We start from the raw sequence: 16,272 nt of genomic DNA on the forward strand, positions 1-16,272 counted from the left end.
ACCCCTAGCGTCGAGGACAGCGAAACAAACCCATTTGGAATCCATATCCAAACACGATGCAAAGCTTAGAGATTGATTAAATCATACGGGATGGCAAGTAACAAGTTTCCTTCTAAGAACAAGTGAGTATTGGTGACGGCTGAGAAAGGATCAAGAAGATTAGTGAAATGGGGGTAGAGAGAAGGATAAGGAGAGAAGATGGGTCACATTACAGAGTCTACAGAGCAAGAAAGTTAGTGAAATGGGGGTAGACAAAATGTTATGTGGGTGTTTCTTTTTTCTTTATTTTAAAAACCTTAATTTAAAAACAAATGAGTAAATATATTAAAATAATAAAAAATACATTGGGGTTCGGTTATCAAGGACAACGAGTGTCCCTTTTTGTTTTTTGGGGAGTTTTTAAATGGTTTTGGCTTCAGTAGAAGTAATTTGAAACGTAAAAAAGAAAATTGAAAACGGTAAAAAAAAAAAAAAAAACTAACAATCATTTTTATTTTTCATATTTCTTTTAATTTAAACTGTCAAATCGAATGAATTAAAAAATAATAATGATTAAAAATTAATGAGAGCGTACAAAACATAAAAATAATTGTGTGAACATAACTTTTTAAAAGAAAGTTGCATTTTAGATGGGTCGGATTGGGTTTAGTTTGGGCCCTTTGTTTCATTTTAATACAAATTTGGTAAGGAATGATTGGAGATGTTAGTGATTAGGGTGTATCTGATGATCATGGTGATGCTGTTGGGGTCAATAAATGAATTTGGACTTTTGGATGGGTGGGACCGTGAGGGTGGGACACTTGTTTGTTTGACCATATTTTTCAAACTAATCATTGACAAATCACCGAATAACCGCTGCCTGATGTCCGGATTGTTTTACAAGCCTCATTTTTATTTTCCTAAAATGAAAATGATGAAAAAATAAATAAAACATCAATTGTGGAAATACCGATAGATAGAATCAACAAAATTTATCTATTTAGTCAAAATTTCATATCTTTCTTTAATTTTTTAAATATTTTCATAGAAATATCAATCATATTAAAAAAAATTCAAGCGCTAATTACAAACCCCATCTTTATTTTACCGAATTAAAAATGATGAAAATAAAAAATCAATATATATATATATATTTTTTTTTTTTTTGGAAACTATAAAAAATCAATTTGGTTCAACGCCGAAACCATTGCCGGACCTCCATCAAAACTACTCTTCCTGAATTAAAATTGAAATTTTAAATTTTAACCGAAATGGTCTACCGCCACCACCATCACCAACTCAGCCTAGCCGCGCCACCACCAAAAACCAGATCAAATCACCTTAAACCACTCCAATCAACCAAATCTGGTTGACCCATTGATTTGCACCTCATAAGTCAAAGAACCAAGTATGACTAATTACATTACTAACTCACTCCCCTACTCGAATCTACAAGCCAAGACCGACTCCGGGACGGGTCAAATCTTGGCAGCGGCGTAAGGGATGTACATGGTAGTGTTGGCAGGCAGACAAAGTTGTTGGTGGTGGTGGCTATGTGGAAGGTTCTAATAAGTGCAACCTCGACGAGTCCCGGTTCAAGGCCGTAGCCCCATAGAATGAGCAAGCTCCAACCCCTTCACGACAGCAAGGGACTCAGTCCTAATCGCGAAACCACAAACAGAGACTCACCCATCATGTTTCCTATGACCGTGCCGATCCCAGAAAAGAGAGAGTAGCGCAGCCTCCCAAGCTCCATCCTGTTTACTGAGGTCGGCTCCCAAGACCACTACTCATCGAGCAACCAGCGGTCCAAAGTGGAGATCTTCTGATTGTCAATCCGCACAACTAAATTTTCGAGGGCAAAGGATATGGTTGGCTGCTATGGAAGAGTTAATGTATTGTCCAAAGTAAGGAATGCAGAAAGCTGATCAGGTTTTGCATTGAACTTGCTCCTGTTAAATTGTGCGTGAGGCCCTTCTCTCTGAATGTTCTGGTGGGGGTCTGGCGTCCATACTACACTGTGATGAGTTCCGGGACTTGTTTCCAAAACTACCAGAGTGAAATGCCCGAGTGATGTCGGAATGTTCCTTGATGCGTAACATGTAAGGCATGAAATGACAGAACGGTACTCACTGTTTATCAGTTTGTCAAGGATTTTGACTTTTGTAGTTGTTTTCATCAGCTCCAAGCAAGTTTAGACCTCCATCTGCCGATCCTCATGGTATAGGAATGAATTCCCACATCCAGTTTCTCCAAGGTAATTTCATTTTTAGCATGCTAGTTGAGCCTCCGGCATCACTCGTGAAACTTGGGTGTCCATCGTTGGGTTGGGAAAAATTGTTGGTTTGAATAAGGCTCCTTGGTGTGTTAATTCAGTCACAAGCTTTCAGCTTGTTAGCAACCAATGAGTAAGTTGAGCATTCAAATTATGAGAAGATGCCTTCGTTTTTCTCAGCTTTCGATACCCTTTCCCAATTTCTTCTCTCCATTTCAATTGTGAGAGGCTGAAATCAATCTTCTATCTGCAGTGAGGACATATCTCCCATGACTTATTCCCAGTCGACAAGGTCGTCTTTTGCCATGCTAAATCGATCTGCTAAGTGCCTTGTTGTTGTCCATTGCATGTGGTATTAATCTGTTCAGTGAGTTTTGCAGAGATTTTTTCTCCTTCGGCCAGACTGCGGGTAGTAATCGTTAACACAGTTTACTTTTGAGAGCCGAATTAGGGTTAAAAGCGGCCAGTGACTTGGTTTAAGCCTCCTGCACTGAGTTTCGTCCAAGTAAAACATGGCATTGTTTCTTCCCTTGTCTCTGCTTTAGTATTTTGTTAGCGATATTCCGATGATTTTTGACAGCGGATATCAGATAACATTAGGACTATGTAGGAACATGGACTTTTGTATATATGTTTCATAACTAATACAATATCAATATCCCCATTGCCAATATCCAATGGGAAACGCCTCACAAAATGGATACATGAAACTGAATCTTGAAAATCTTTACACACAATGAACATAATCAAGTATGTTTGTAAACTGTCATCACGAAAAAGAATGATCAGTTACAATATATTACTATATTTACAATGTGGAGAAGCTGCGCTGCAGAGGTAGCGCTGAAATACGGTGAACTCAGATGAAGATCGAGGAACGTCAACCAGAAACCTCAAGCCTTCTAGGGAAACCGAAACAATGCAATCTATCCAAAACCCAGAAGAACAAAAAATGTGCTGAGTGGAAACAAAAATGGAAATTCTACATAACATACCGGGAATTCCCTCCACCCCAGTGATATCTCTTTCTTGTACGGTCTACCCAAACATAAGTGTAGGAAGCGAAATAGGTAAATTAAAAAACCACATGCTGAGAGAATAAGCGATCATTTTTGTGGATTAGTCAGCTCAGATGCCTTGTCGTGATGTGGATGCCAATGCCACAGCCTGCGCCCAGACCTTGATTCGAGCCTTCACTTCCCGTGGGTCGTCACCTGGAGTAGAGATAATTTAGACCCGAATTTAGATGATGCCGGTAATTGTGAGATCAATGCAATGAAAAATGACCTTTGGCTGGTCAGTTTGAGAATTGAGAAGGAATAAAAGGAAAGGCATATATAAGATGGAAGCTAGGCAGGCATAGGCATATGTACCGGGGCTGGAGATGCGCCAGTTGGCGATGGGGGAATTGCCGCCGCTACTGCAGGTAGTGTTGGTGTCAAGGGTGGAGGCAGCGCGAGAAAGATTAAGGGGCATCTCGTGCAGCATATGCTGGTGCTCCAACTCAAACCCAAGATCTCTGCAAGCCTTGACTTCCTCCATGTCCATGCACAGGGACCTCCTCCCTCCCTTGGGCCTCGTTATCACTACCACACTCCCACCCTCAGTCTCCCCGCTAAAGCTATGGCAATGGCCAAGGTGACTACTATCCGTCCGCGCCATCATCCTATTCTTGGTGGCCTTCGTGTCATCATCATCATCAACTTTCTTCTCAGCTATGTATCCTCTGTCTGGTGATCCCGATAGCCATGAGTGTCGATCGTTTATGATTCGCGTCCTTCTTGTTCTCCTTCTGCTCTTCCTGGAAATGTTGCTCATGACTGTTTGAGCTTCATTCTCGCTGGCGTACTCTTTATGCAGCATGGGATTTCGATGCTTGTAATCGGGCATTCCACCTAGAGCCCTTCGTCTTGGGGGTGTTGCCGGAAGTGAGTAAGAGCTGGGTTCCTTGTCGGAGTCGGATGACAGCCCAACTTCCAGTACGTCCCGGTCAAAGCTTTCCATGGACAAGAGTGACATGAACATATTCATGCCGGCGGTAGTGTCTGCTTGGGATTTATCTTGGCCATGGTAGTAATAGTTACCATGATCATCATGATTAATATCATAATCCATAACATCCTCAAGATCGGTACCAGATACGGACACATGAATAGCCTAGACAAGTTATGGGGATGGGGCAGTTGATCAAAACCATCATCGGTATCCTCATCGTACTCGTCTTCCTGCATGGAGATACAAGACCGGATGGTCATACTATCATCTGACGCCATGACCGTCGTACAATAAGCTCTGTGTACACTACTCAGTGGGGCTCCTCCTAGTCCCGCTGCCACACACTGCCCAAGTGAATTGGGGGTGCCTGTTACTTAAGCAACGATCCAAGTGGAAGGGGAAGCGGAAGTGCAAATTAAGATGAGTGTGGCGTTTGGGCTTTTGAGAATCATTCGTTTACTCAGTTGATGATAAGGTAAAGTTGGTGATGACATTTATGGATACGACTGATATATATGACGCAATTTCATGCTGTTCTTCCTAAAATACCCTCCGGCCTCCTGCTTTTTGTATTTCCTCGCAAGTTCAACACTTCACACAGTGAACATAGATATAAAAGTAGAGTAAGTAAAAGAAAAGTCATGGTAATATATATAATAATGTGAACCATCCGGATTCTACTCTGTGGACCGTTGGATGTACGAGTTTTGCACACGGTTTGGGTTGGTGCGGGGGTGGGGTAGGGTTGTGATAATTTTATAAAGGAAATGCTAAGGAATTCTCCGACAATAATACTTTTTAAGAATTATCTGTTACTCTATAATTTAACTAAATTTTCGTGCTAATATTATAAAATATTACTAAAAATATAAAGTGACATAAAGTCTATAGAGTGATAGATTCCTTTAGTATTTTTGTATATTATATGAATAATGTTAAGGAAACCAAATTTTTTAACTAAATTTTGTAAACTAAATGATATAGATGTTAATTATTAGATTGTTATTTAAGTATTGATTAATATATTTATTTTCTATTGGTGATATATTATTTGGTTTAAAAATTTGGCCTCTCTAATATTTTCTATATTATATTATGGGTAATACTAGATAGACTAAATATGTAGACTAAATTTTGTAAACTAAATGTTGTAGACTAAATTCTATAAACTAAATGACATAGAAGTTAATGATTGAATTATTACTTATGTGTTGATTAACGTGCTTATTCTTATTGGTGACACATAATTTAGTTTGCAAATTTAGTGCTTGTTTGGATGTGCTTTTAAAATGACTAAAAGCGCTTTTGGTGAAAATGTTTTTGGAACTAATCCTTAGTAAAAATGCAAGTAAATTTTGGAAAAGAACTTAAAGTGCTTCCTGGAATAAGCACATAACTGGTGCTTCTTGCAGAAAGCACTTTAAGTGTTTTTGAAACCAAAAAACATTTTCTCTAAAAGCACTTTTAGCCATTTTAAAAGCACAACCAAACGAGCTCTTAGTCTATAAATTTAGTTTACTTAGCATTACTCTTATATTATACATGTTGACGAGGAGAATGAGCAAATATGAGAGACCAATTTGTGCTCACCGTGCATGCTAGAATTGTTGATTAAACATTAAGAGAAGGGATCCTCCAATCACATCCGTTTATTGTGCATTGTGCAGCCAGTTTTCGTAAAGTACTGTTTATATTCAATTTTAAATAAAAAAAATTACAATGATTTCTGACCGCACGATGTAAGATGAACATTTGACGACCCGTCCCTAATTTTCTATGTAATTTCTCCCCATGTATGTGAATTGACATTTGTGCCCTTATTGGCAAAGTGACGTGGACATGATTATGTAGCTTTAAATTATTTTTCTTGCTATCGTAATTAAATAGTACTCGTTGTTGCAAATGCGTGAGCACGAGTTAGGCTCGAATCGGACTTGTAACGAAAAGGTTACGTTTCGTTAAAATATGTTAACAACGAGTAGAATTGTACACGTATGCGTTAATTATTTAGTACTGGAAACTACTGTTCCAGATAAGGCATGTTAGATTTTGTCTGACTTCTTTTGTACAAACCCTATCTTTTATCTTCCTTAAAAATTGGATCTGTGTTCCTTCTTTTCCTCACCAAAATCCATCACTTTCCCTAAAACCCTCACCTTCACTCCTTTTTCCCTAACTCCCTCCTCACCAATCAAATAAATCCCTCAAATCTTGCACCAATCAGAAACCATTACCCTCATTCCATTTCCTCCAATCAGAAACTGCATTTCACTCTCTTCTCTCTCTTCTTCATCGAAGCTCTATTTCTATGCAACCCTCAAGAACGACGTCAAACCTTCATATATCGAACTCCAAATCACCTTCATTGTGTTCCTCTCACTACCACGAACCCAACCATATAACTAGATTGTGAAATGGATGAGTTTTGACTCGCTAACTAGGAAGGTCCGACTCGGTGAGTTTTCCTTCGACGAGTTTCAAACCGAGTCATAAGGTTTTAGAATGTGGGGAAGCTTTTACACAACTCTCTGGAGTCCCTAGACTAAGTTTAGAGTCAAGTTGACGTTGAAACCAATGAGTTCAAGGAGTCAAGTTTTTGGCCGAACCTTTCGAGCCTTTTTCAGTCCTTTTTTCTTCCACCTTTTGGATTTTTAAGAGGTACGATTTTGTTTTCCTTATCACAAGCTTCAAATCCATATAAATTTCATCGAAAATGGTTGAGAATTGAGTAAGTTATGCGAGTTTTAATTTTTCCCCAAAATGCAGCCATTTTTTCCAGTTTCCGATGAAACCGGACAGCAGCCAGCGGCGATCGATGACGGCGACCCACCGAAGGAGATGACGAATATTCCGTCAGACTTGACAAAATATTCTAACGGTGTCAGGTAACGCGTTTACTATTTAACGGAATATTTCGTCAATTCTAACGAAAATATTCCTAACGTTTATTAGGGTTCTGTTAGTTTCTGCCAGGCGCACGCCTGCGCGTGTGTCAGTGAGTTAGGCGGTGAGTGAGGGCGTGTCCGGCCTTCGGCCGATGATTGGTTGATATGTGTGGGTCCGTGACTTTAAGTAAAACATTTTCGTATATTTAAACCTTCTGTTTGAGCAAACTATGGGGAGTTATTCCTAGTTTTTCGCATATAGGCGAGACTTACCCCGAGGACAAACGAGACTAAGGGGCTACGATCCATCGACATACCAATGAGTGGGCATTTTTGTTTTTGTATACACTAAGGGGCTATGATCCATCAACATAACAGTGAGTGGGCATTTTTGTTTTCGTATACACACACACACACACACTTACTTTATAGTTTCCACAAATGCTTTTAAATTGATTTATGAATTTATGCCATGATTTATTAAAATTTTAAAATGTTGTTATGTGGTTGAGGTTTATATATTGTATGGCATATTCATATGCATTTTACCTACTTATAGATATTATACTGTTGTGAAATGCTAAGATAATTACGGGACGCGCATGTAGGTCCAGGTAAGGTTATTATGTTGATTGAAATTGTTGAATCATTATGGCATGTTTACATTCATATAGTTTGCTCATCATTGCTACACCCAGGTGTTAGTGCTTAGCCCAGGGTCAAGCTAGTCTTTCACGTGTTGTTCACATCAATACTGCACGCTCACCTTGGATCCAAGTAGGGGCTAATCCTGTCGTACGGATTGCAATAGGCAATTCCAACTCGTATACGATAGCGAATAGCGCTAGTCTTTACGTGATTGTAGCACTAGAATGTATATTATTATTACACCTAGTCCTTTCGTGCAAGTCGCATTAGGCGACTCCGACTCGTGTGTTGACATATATTGATGAGCCATAGGTGCAGTCGTACAGGTCGCATTAGGCGACTTCGACTTGCATGCTAGTATAGATTGTTAAGCACATGATTATATTTATATTGCTGTTGACTTACTGTGTTGTGGCATACTTCTGGATTTACTGTTGGCATGCATTTGATTTCATACCTATACATAGTATGATTTTTCTGGAAACTATACATGTTTTACAGTGAGGGGTTAATATGTTCAAAAAATAATTGTGTTTTATAAACCTTTATTTTTATGCCACTCACCCTTTTGTTTTTCACCCCTCTAAGTCCTAGATAGCTGACTTACTTTGTGGCACTCGAGGATTACCCGGTGATTCTGACATATCTCCATTTTAACGTAGGAACTTATCCCCAGTTGTGTAATAAGTACTTCTCTAGTTCGACTGCTTTACATTTATGTTATCTATACTCTGAACATTTGTAGTTTATGGGTTCTAGCCACTAATTGCGCACTCACTTTAGTAGTTTAAATAAGTTATAGTTTTGGTTTTAATTTATCCACATTTTTACATCATTGCACCTTTGGTTACGTTACCTTCGGGTGACGGCCAACATGCCTCAACTCTAGTCGAGGTGTGTTAGAACGAATGTGATTTGAGGATCCCTAAGATCTTCACAAAGAGGAACTGGCAAGGATCCTCTCTCAAACATTAATACAAATACAAGCTTTAAGAGAGAAAAAATTCACATTTTTTTTTAAATGGGGCTTAGTTGTGAGACCTACTCTAAATCGAACTTTAATGATCTGAACTGTTTTTTTTTTGTAAGTCTCGATTCATAGATCACCATTGAAACAATTCAATTCAATCCAAAACTATTTGCCTATTTAATTATCGCAATAAAATTTTATTGTCTATTATAGAACAAAGTGTTCGTCAATTGCTTTGAACTAAATTAGATGTCTCAAATATTTCCGATTTGGCTAATATTTATTTGCTACTATTTTGTGAAGATAATCTATGAGATGCAACTTAAAAAGTCGACGGTTTAGATCCTTGAAGTTCGATGTGTGAGCCTTACAATTAATCCCTATTTAAAAAAAAAATGGAAATCTCATCCCACAAAAGCCTCCAATGCCCATATATGCACGTGATACGTGATATATTATTTACACTAATTGGAGGTGGAGAGTAGGCTAAGACTTATAATGGACTAGTAATAATATGATTCAAATTCACCTTTAACGAAAATCAAACCTTACATATCTTACTTACAAATAAAGAAGAATAGTTAATAATAAGGAGCAAATAATATTGTTTTTTTCTTAAATAAAATAAAATGTAAACCGCGTTTTTAAGAAGGACAAGCCAGCTGTCCGCGTTATTGTTTTAGAAAATAAAATCCATCCCAAACAAGTGGCAGTTCCTCCGAACCCCAACACACCACTCACCTTAAACGGTCAAAGATTAGTCCCAACCATTTCACCATCACACTGACGACACGACACACGCACAGAGCCTCATAGCTAATTGCTTTTCCTCCTCATTAACATTAATTAATTAATTAATTAATGATTTCTTTAAGCAGCCAACCCAACCTGGGGTTCACATTAATTAATAATTATAATGGTAATTAAATGATATCTTGATATCTTCTCCAGGTAGACTTGTACTAGTAAATTAGTAATATATATGATACAACCGTTGTCCACCCACCGACCTATGATTCATATCATTCCTTTGACCCGTAACCTCTTCTCTTTGTGATTGTCATTATAAAGTCCAAGGCGTTTGTATCACGTGTCCACCCACAGACTACGTACGTGTGAGTTGATGTTGATGTTGATGAGGATTGAGGAATGAGGATTGAGGCTCATTCCATTCGAATTAGGGCGAGGATTGAGGAATGAGGATTGAGGCTCATTCCATTCGAATTAGGGCAGATGTCGTTTCGTGTCGTGTTGTGTTAGTAAAATTTGTGATTATAGTCTCGACTTACATCTATTGTTTATCATCTATTAGCTATTTTTTTGGATACAGTCATATAAGATATAACTTTTATTCTCGTTTATTAATAGTTTTATGTGGCTATGACCCCTTTTTAATAGAGTCATTATCACTTTAATTTGCACGTACGGAGCAGTAGTAACAAATGTTTAGCCAATAACTTTGACGGCATGTTTACGTACTTAGAGTGAGAGTGAGTAGGGGTGGGAGTGATACAATTCCTACTAAGCTGTTTAGTAACAATAGGACTATGCTTGAGTAGGAGTGAGACACTCATGTTGATTACTAACATGTCCTTATTCAAAAGTGTGTAGGTAGAGTTTTGTGAGATAGCTTTTCGAAAGGGTGTTTTTTGGTTTATCATAAAAAGGTCGGGGTAGTATTGGAAAGGAAAATCCACTCCAATCCCCCTTGCCCACGAACTATACGATGAAGGCTCCTATATTTAAAAGACATCCTAACACTCAATAATATGATTTGTTCATATAAAATTGACACATTTGTTAATATGTTTTTTAATAAAAGTAAAATCTGCTAATGTATGTAAGACTCATCTGTAGTAAAATGTGTTAGCAAACACGTGTAAATATTATTGTCTCCAAAATTGCCTGGATGGCTAATGTGGATCGATTCAGATTTGGATCGAAAATGGTAGATGTTGGAACTAAATTTGTGCATTGTTGCGTATGATGGAGATGCCCAAACTCATTAACCTGTAAAAGAACAAACAACCAAGGACTGGGGTGTATCGGTCAAATGCCCTTCGACGGTCAAGTTAGTAAGTAATATTAAGACTCAAGCAATAAGCAAGAAATAAGTATGCAAAGATTGCACTACCATAGATGAATCCTAAAAGTGTGTCTTTACACCATTCGAGGAGATGGCTTTTTAGGATAGTATAATCCTTATTAAACAAAGAAATCCCATTGGATATCTAGGAAGTATATATTGTATTCTCTTAATAATGTGATTACCTGATGCGCATGCCAATTATAAGGACTCTAAGATTATAGAAAACCTGATGATTCATTGTTGGATTAGGTTCCCGAATCTTGGGAAACAAGCATAGTCTATCTCAGCGAAGTTGACGGACTTCGCCCTATTGATTTTGGAACAGAATGATGGTGGGATTAATGATCTGCTTAATCAGCTCTATAATGAAGGTTGTTGAGTTCATGACAGACTTCTAAGGTACATGTATTCCGATCCTTTTTACTTCAATTTTGAAAAATCATGATCCTACGATAATCAATTTTTCATTTGATGACGGGGCAAATCACAAATATTTCCGATTTGACATCGCATTGATCATCAATGACTCAAAAAATGGGCACACCCTAGGTCCATGTTAATTTGACAACTAGAGGGGCGCATGCCTTGCACAAGCCCCTACTGATTCGGGCCTCCACCAATTTTCATTGATTGAATTCCATCCGCCAACCCAAGCTTTAATTGACCTGCCATGCAGTTGTTTTGAAATTACTCTCAACGACACGTGCCAAAAGCCCAAGAGTTAATTGGGCTTAGTCCTTTCTTCTTTTTCTAATATACTCGTTTATTCATAAAATAAAAAATAAAAAAAGAATTACTCTCCACGTAAATTAGAGGAGTTTATTTATTTCTTGCCAATACAAATATACAAAAACCCAAATCTTGCCACCTTTATTTAGTTTTTAGTTAGTTAGTTTATTTGTTTTTTTATTTTTTATTTTTTTAAGATCACCTAATGATTTTGTCACGTTAGTCTACTTTTCGAAGGTTAGAAAGACGCATAAAGGCATTTCAATCTCCCTCTGACCACTATCGTGTAATTCACTAGTATTAGGAATCGAACCTAAGACGTATTGTGTGGAATATGAGCCTAGAATCTGTCCCTAACCACTGAGTCACCCCGTATTTGCCTCCTTTATTTAGTTCATTAAGAAAAAAAATCGCATAATAACTATTTGAAATATTAGGAATTCAAAAAATATAGTCAAATACTTTTTACCAAACTCATAAGAGAGATGAGACGGAGATTTATAAATTAGAATGTCGATTTAAAATGGTTTAAGATTCGTAAGTGTTTTTGTTGGAAGTATTTTATGAATTAAAAAAAGCGCTACTTGAAACAGTATTTATAAATAACATTGTTGAACAAAGTGGCATATTGCCTCAGTTGTTATGATCTTTTTCGTTAATCCAAAGTTAAAGTGTTGAACAAGAAAACATACTCACATGGTTTTGTTTAACTTGTATGAAATATAGTTTTTCCAACCAACATTTCTCCTCATTGGAGTTTAGTGGTTTGTAATTGTAGGCTTGAATTTCTTTAAAAGTTACAAGGAAACAAAAGATAAAAGAGGAATATGTGTGGAAAAGAGGTGAATTAATTACTTAACTTAAAAGACAAAACACAATATATTTGATCAAGATTCTGTTGTAATTTTCTCTTTGTCCACTAGGAAAGATGCTAAAGCTAGAATTAAGGAAGGTCACCGCTCTAAGTTTTTTCCATAGAGTGACATATAAGTGAAGGTTGTGTGAAACTAGGAAAACCAACCATAATGGGGCGACACCAAGTTAACAAAACTCCTTGCTTGGAGAGAGGGGATGAAACGTCTCTCGTACGCACTTACCTTTGCCTTGCAAATAGAGACTAAAAACCGTGATCTTTTGATCACATTAGTCGTAAAGGAGCATACATTTCTGTTGTGCTAAGTTCATCCCTAAGAAACTAGCTACACAAAAAGAAACCAGAAAAAAAAATAACAAGAAAGAAGCTAAACCCTTTTTCCTGCTTTTTTTGGGTCTGCAGAAAGTAAGGATTTTATATCTGTTGGCCGAAGAATCTTTTGCAGGAGGTTGAAGGTCACCAGGAAAGGCCAGGTCGATGATGATGGGTGACAAGTGTATTGTTTGGCAGTGTCCCTCTAAATCACGCTGTATTACGTGGATGGGCAGCTTGGCTGATGCACTATCACTAGTCTTTGTTTAATCTGATTATTAATTTTGAAAACATTTAACAAAAAAAATATAAGAGACAAGTTCGGCACCACTATTTTTACACATTTTTTGATAAACGTTTTTTTTTTTTTTCTGAACTCTATCTTTTAGAATATTATTCATAAATAATTTTTTGTATAAATTTAGATAAATTTAAAATCATTAAGACATTTGTCTGAAAGAAAATTGACGAATACAGTTCTACAAAAAAATTCTAAAACCTATTTAACCACCATATGGTTTCAAATTTGATAAACATGATATTTGAGAGAATATGTAAAAGATAGATGACTTAAATTGTTGAAATACATTACGAAATGAGTTTCACAAAAACATATATTAAAAGATGTGTTAAAAAAATAAAAGCTAAAGATCTGTCCCTCATTAAATAGATATACAATACTTGGTGCGAGGGTATTAATTCCCACATTGCATGAAATATGGAACAATGAATAGAAGATAATAAGTTTTGTTTAGAAAAATGAATAAATAATTTGTCAGATGCACTCCACACGTGATTTTTCTTCTTCATCGTATAACTAATAACTACATACTACATGTATGAAATTTATGGAACAAAAAAAGTTATTTGTTTCAACAATAGTATTGCAGGAGAGTTGCTATACCCACCTTAATGTGTTATTTTCTTAACTAAATTATAATTTCACTCAATTTAAAAGTTAAAAAAAAAAAAAAATTAAAATCCACTATTATTCCTACAATAACCTTTAACATGCAATTTTCCCACCGATATTTCAAAAAAAAAAAAACTGAAATGCTATTTATTTAACAACGAAGTCTCCTCTAATAATAATCTATCAACAAATAAATGATCCTCTGAATGCTCTGATGCATGATTATGCACTCCAATAACTACTATGAATATCCAATCATCATTAGTTGCTAACTTCTTATCCTTTAAGTAGAAAGCTTATCTAAACTTTTTCGTTCCAGAATTCTTTATATCATCACCCTTGATTTTTTTTTTTTTTTGTTGTATTCAGCTTCTTCATTCCTTCCACAATTCAATGTAAGTCTAGAGCTACTGTTACCTTTTAGCGCCGAACCTATTATCATTATATATCTTTTAAGATCTTTATCGATTATTTAAGTGGAAAGATAAAATACTAGAGTGCGATTAACACTTCTCTATTACGGAGGATATTTAATTTAGATAATATTACAAGAAGCTGTCATTCACCTACTGTCAATTCTGAACCCTAATCTTTCCTTTCCATTTTTTTAACTTCCTTTTTTAAAATGATTAAATTGGCACACACGCTTTTCCAAATCCATGTGGGTTGCTTTCCAATTATCAAAACCAAAACCATCAAAGTCGAAAAAAAATTTCAAAAGAAGAAAAAAAGCCTTATACTTTCACTGAATGCTTCGCAAAAAATAAAATTTTAATTTGACCTTCTGTTGCAAACAAAGCTTCGAGCTTTTACCCTCCGTTGATTCTTCTACTTCTATACAAGTTGTGGTGGTGGCTGTTGCCCTTCTGGGTGGTTGAAATCTTGGACTTTAAAGGTAAGTTCATATTTTGCTTTTCTTTTTCCGCCGAATTTCACACTCCCTGATTTCTTTTTCTTCGTTGCGTGCGTCTGAGGCAACTTCCGTGAAGATTTTATAGTGTGTAAAATTCGTGTGAAAAATTCAGAAGTTTCAAAAGTTTACTTTGTGGGTTCTTAGCTTTTTAGAGAATTTGTACTTATTCTGTTATTCAGTGGCTTAAATTTCTGGGTTCTGATTTTTTGCTTGTGGGTTTTGTTTATAGTAGAGAAAACTGAGAGATTTTGGAAGCTATGAGGCTATGAAATTCCAGAGAGAAATATGACGTCTTTGAGTGGATTGGGAATTGGGTTGAGCGTGGTTTTTGGGTGCCTGCTGTTGGCACTTGTTGCAGAGCTTTATTACCTGCTATGGTGGAAGAAGAGAATCACCAACAGAGAGATTGAAGAGGAAGAAGATGATGACTACATCAGCAGCAACCAGGCAAAGGAAATCTTCCAATTTAATTGCTTCAAAAAACCCAATTCTCTTCACACCAGCAGCAATGGAAATTCAAATTCCCATGAGAATTTGAGAGAGCCAGATGTGAATGTCAATGGAAGTAGCGAGCCGGATTTGGAACAGGGTTCTAGAAAGGATTTGCTGTTGAAGCTCAATGGGGAAGAAAATGTGGAAATCTCAGAGCTGATGAGGCTGCACAATCTGGCTGGCCCACCAAGGTTTTTGTTCACAATCAAGGAGGAAGAAAAGGAGGATTTGGAATCAGAAGATGGGAAATCTAGAAGTAGCAGAAAAGGGTCAAGAACTAGAAGCTTGAGTGATATAATTTTGGCTGTGGACACACCTTATCTCTCCCCTATGCCCTCCCCATCAGTAAAACCTTCACCTTTGAGCAATTTGGAGGCCTACAAACATCATGGATTCAACCCACTCTTTGAATCCTCCACAGAGGCTGAGATGAACAGGCTGAAATCTTCACCCCCTCCGAAGTTCAAGTTCTTGAGAGATGCAGAGGAGAAGCTGCTGAGGAGATTGATGGAGGAAGCTGAGAAAAGGGCAGCTAAAAATGGTGGTTCTGCAGCTTCTGCAGCTCAAGATTGTGGGGCTAAAGCTTCAACAAATTCAACAACGACAGCAGAAGAGAGAGAGGGGTCCTTTATAAGACTCGTTGTTGGCAAGAACAAGGAGAATCATCAGAATCCTCCAAGCTCTTCCAAGGTACTTCCACTGGTTTCTTCTCCTACATGTTCAAACCAACTGGACAAGATGGGGCAATTAGATCTCTGTTAATTACCAAGAGATCTCTGTTAATTCTTTTCTTCTGTTAATTAGTTTTGAAAAAGGATTTTACTTCTGTATTAATCTTAGAGGTTGCAAGGGTTTTTTATCTTCTTCATTACACTGCCATTACTTATATTTTTTTAGCTTGCGGGTTTGTTTAGAGGTGCATGCGTTATTAGTTTGAGATACTGTTTACTCGGGCTTTTGGGGGAGGTAGGGTAAAAAAAACCATGAATGGTCTGCAACATTTTTGTCTGAGCTTTCATGAAGGATTCCAGACAAAATTGACAAATTGTGCGGAGTGATTAAGGTGTTGGTTAGTTCAAGTGGGGACCTTGTGGGTTAATCATTATTCACTATCATGTGGTTAGGTTAATCTCATTCTTCCTTTACCATTGTTTTTCTTCACCTTTATATTGGTATAATTACCAATTTAAGTCATGTT

The 16,272-nt window shown here is 37.0% G+C and overlaps 2 protein-coding genes across 3 annotated transcripts; one reads left to right on the forward strand and one right to left on the reverse strand.

Moving 5' to 3' along the window:
• Positions 1-2,857: 2,857 nt before the first annotated feature.
• LOC103948984 lies at positions 2,858-4,801 on the reverse strand. Its single transcript, XM_048569540.1, has 2 exons — positions 3,628-4,801; positions 2,858-3,468 (listed from the first exon to the last, which is right to left on the reverse strand). Exons 1-2 carry the CDS (start codon positions 4,367-4,369, stop codon positions 3,383-3,385), a joined length of 828 nt encoding a protein of 275 aa, XP_048425497.1. The 5' UTR covers positions 4,370-4,801; the 3' UTR covers positions 2,858-3,382.
• Positions 4,802-14,291: 9,490 nt separating this feature from the next.
• LOC103948985 lies at positions 14,292-15,942 on the forward strand. Of its 2 annotated transcripts, none has more exons than XM_048569589.1 (2): positions 14,292-14,564; positions 14,815-15,942. In XM_048569589.1, the coding sequence occupies exon 2, from the start codon at positions 14,868-14,870 to the stop codon at positions 15,834-15,836; it is 969 nt and encodes a 322-aa protein (XP_048425546.1). In that variant the 5' UTR covers positions 14,292-14,564; positions 14,815-14,867; the 3' UTR covers positions 15,837-15,942. The 2 variants fall into 2 exon arrangements, with proteins under 2 accessions (XP_048425546.1, XP_009358360.2); XM_009360085.3 differs by having other exon boundaries at positions 14,295-14,564; positions 14,812-15,942.
• The last annotated feature ends 330 nt before the right edge of the window (positions 15,943-16,272 follow it).

This window comes from the organism of the source record quoted next, unplaced genomic scaffold (assembly GCF_019419815.1).
Source record: "Pyrus x bretschneideri cultivar Hongxiangsu unplaced genomic scaffold, Pyrus_bretschneideri_v1 Contig5, whole genome shotgun sequence".
Lineage (NCBI taxonomy): Eukaryota > Viridiplantae > Streptophyta > Magnoliopsida > Rosales > Rosaceae > Pyrus > Pyrus x bretschneideri.

Bases quoted from the DNA above. Each gene is read 5' to 3' on its own strand.
- LOC103948984 (XM_048569540.1), bottom strand. From the start codon at position 4,369: ATGGATTATGATATTAATCATGATGATCATGGTAACTATTACTACCAT. The intron at 3,469-3,627 runs GTACATATGCCT...TCTCTACTCCAG, and splicing joins CTGGCGCATCTCCAGCCCCG to GTGACGACCCACGGGAAGTG.
- LOC103948985 (XM_048569589.1), top strand. From the start codon at position 14,868: ATGACGTCTTTGAGTGGATTGGGAATTGGGTTGAGCGTGGTTTTTGGG.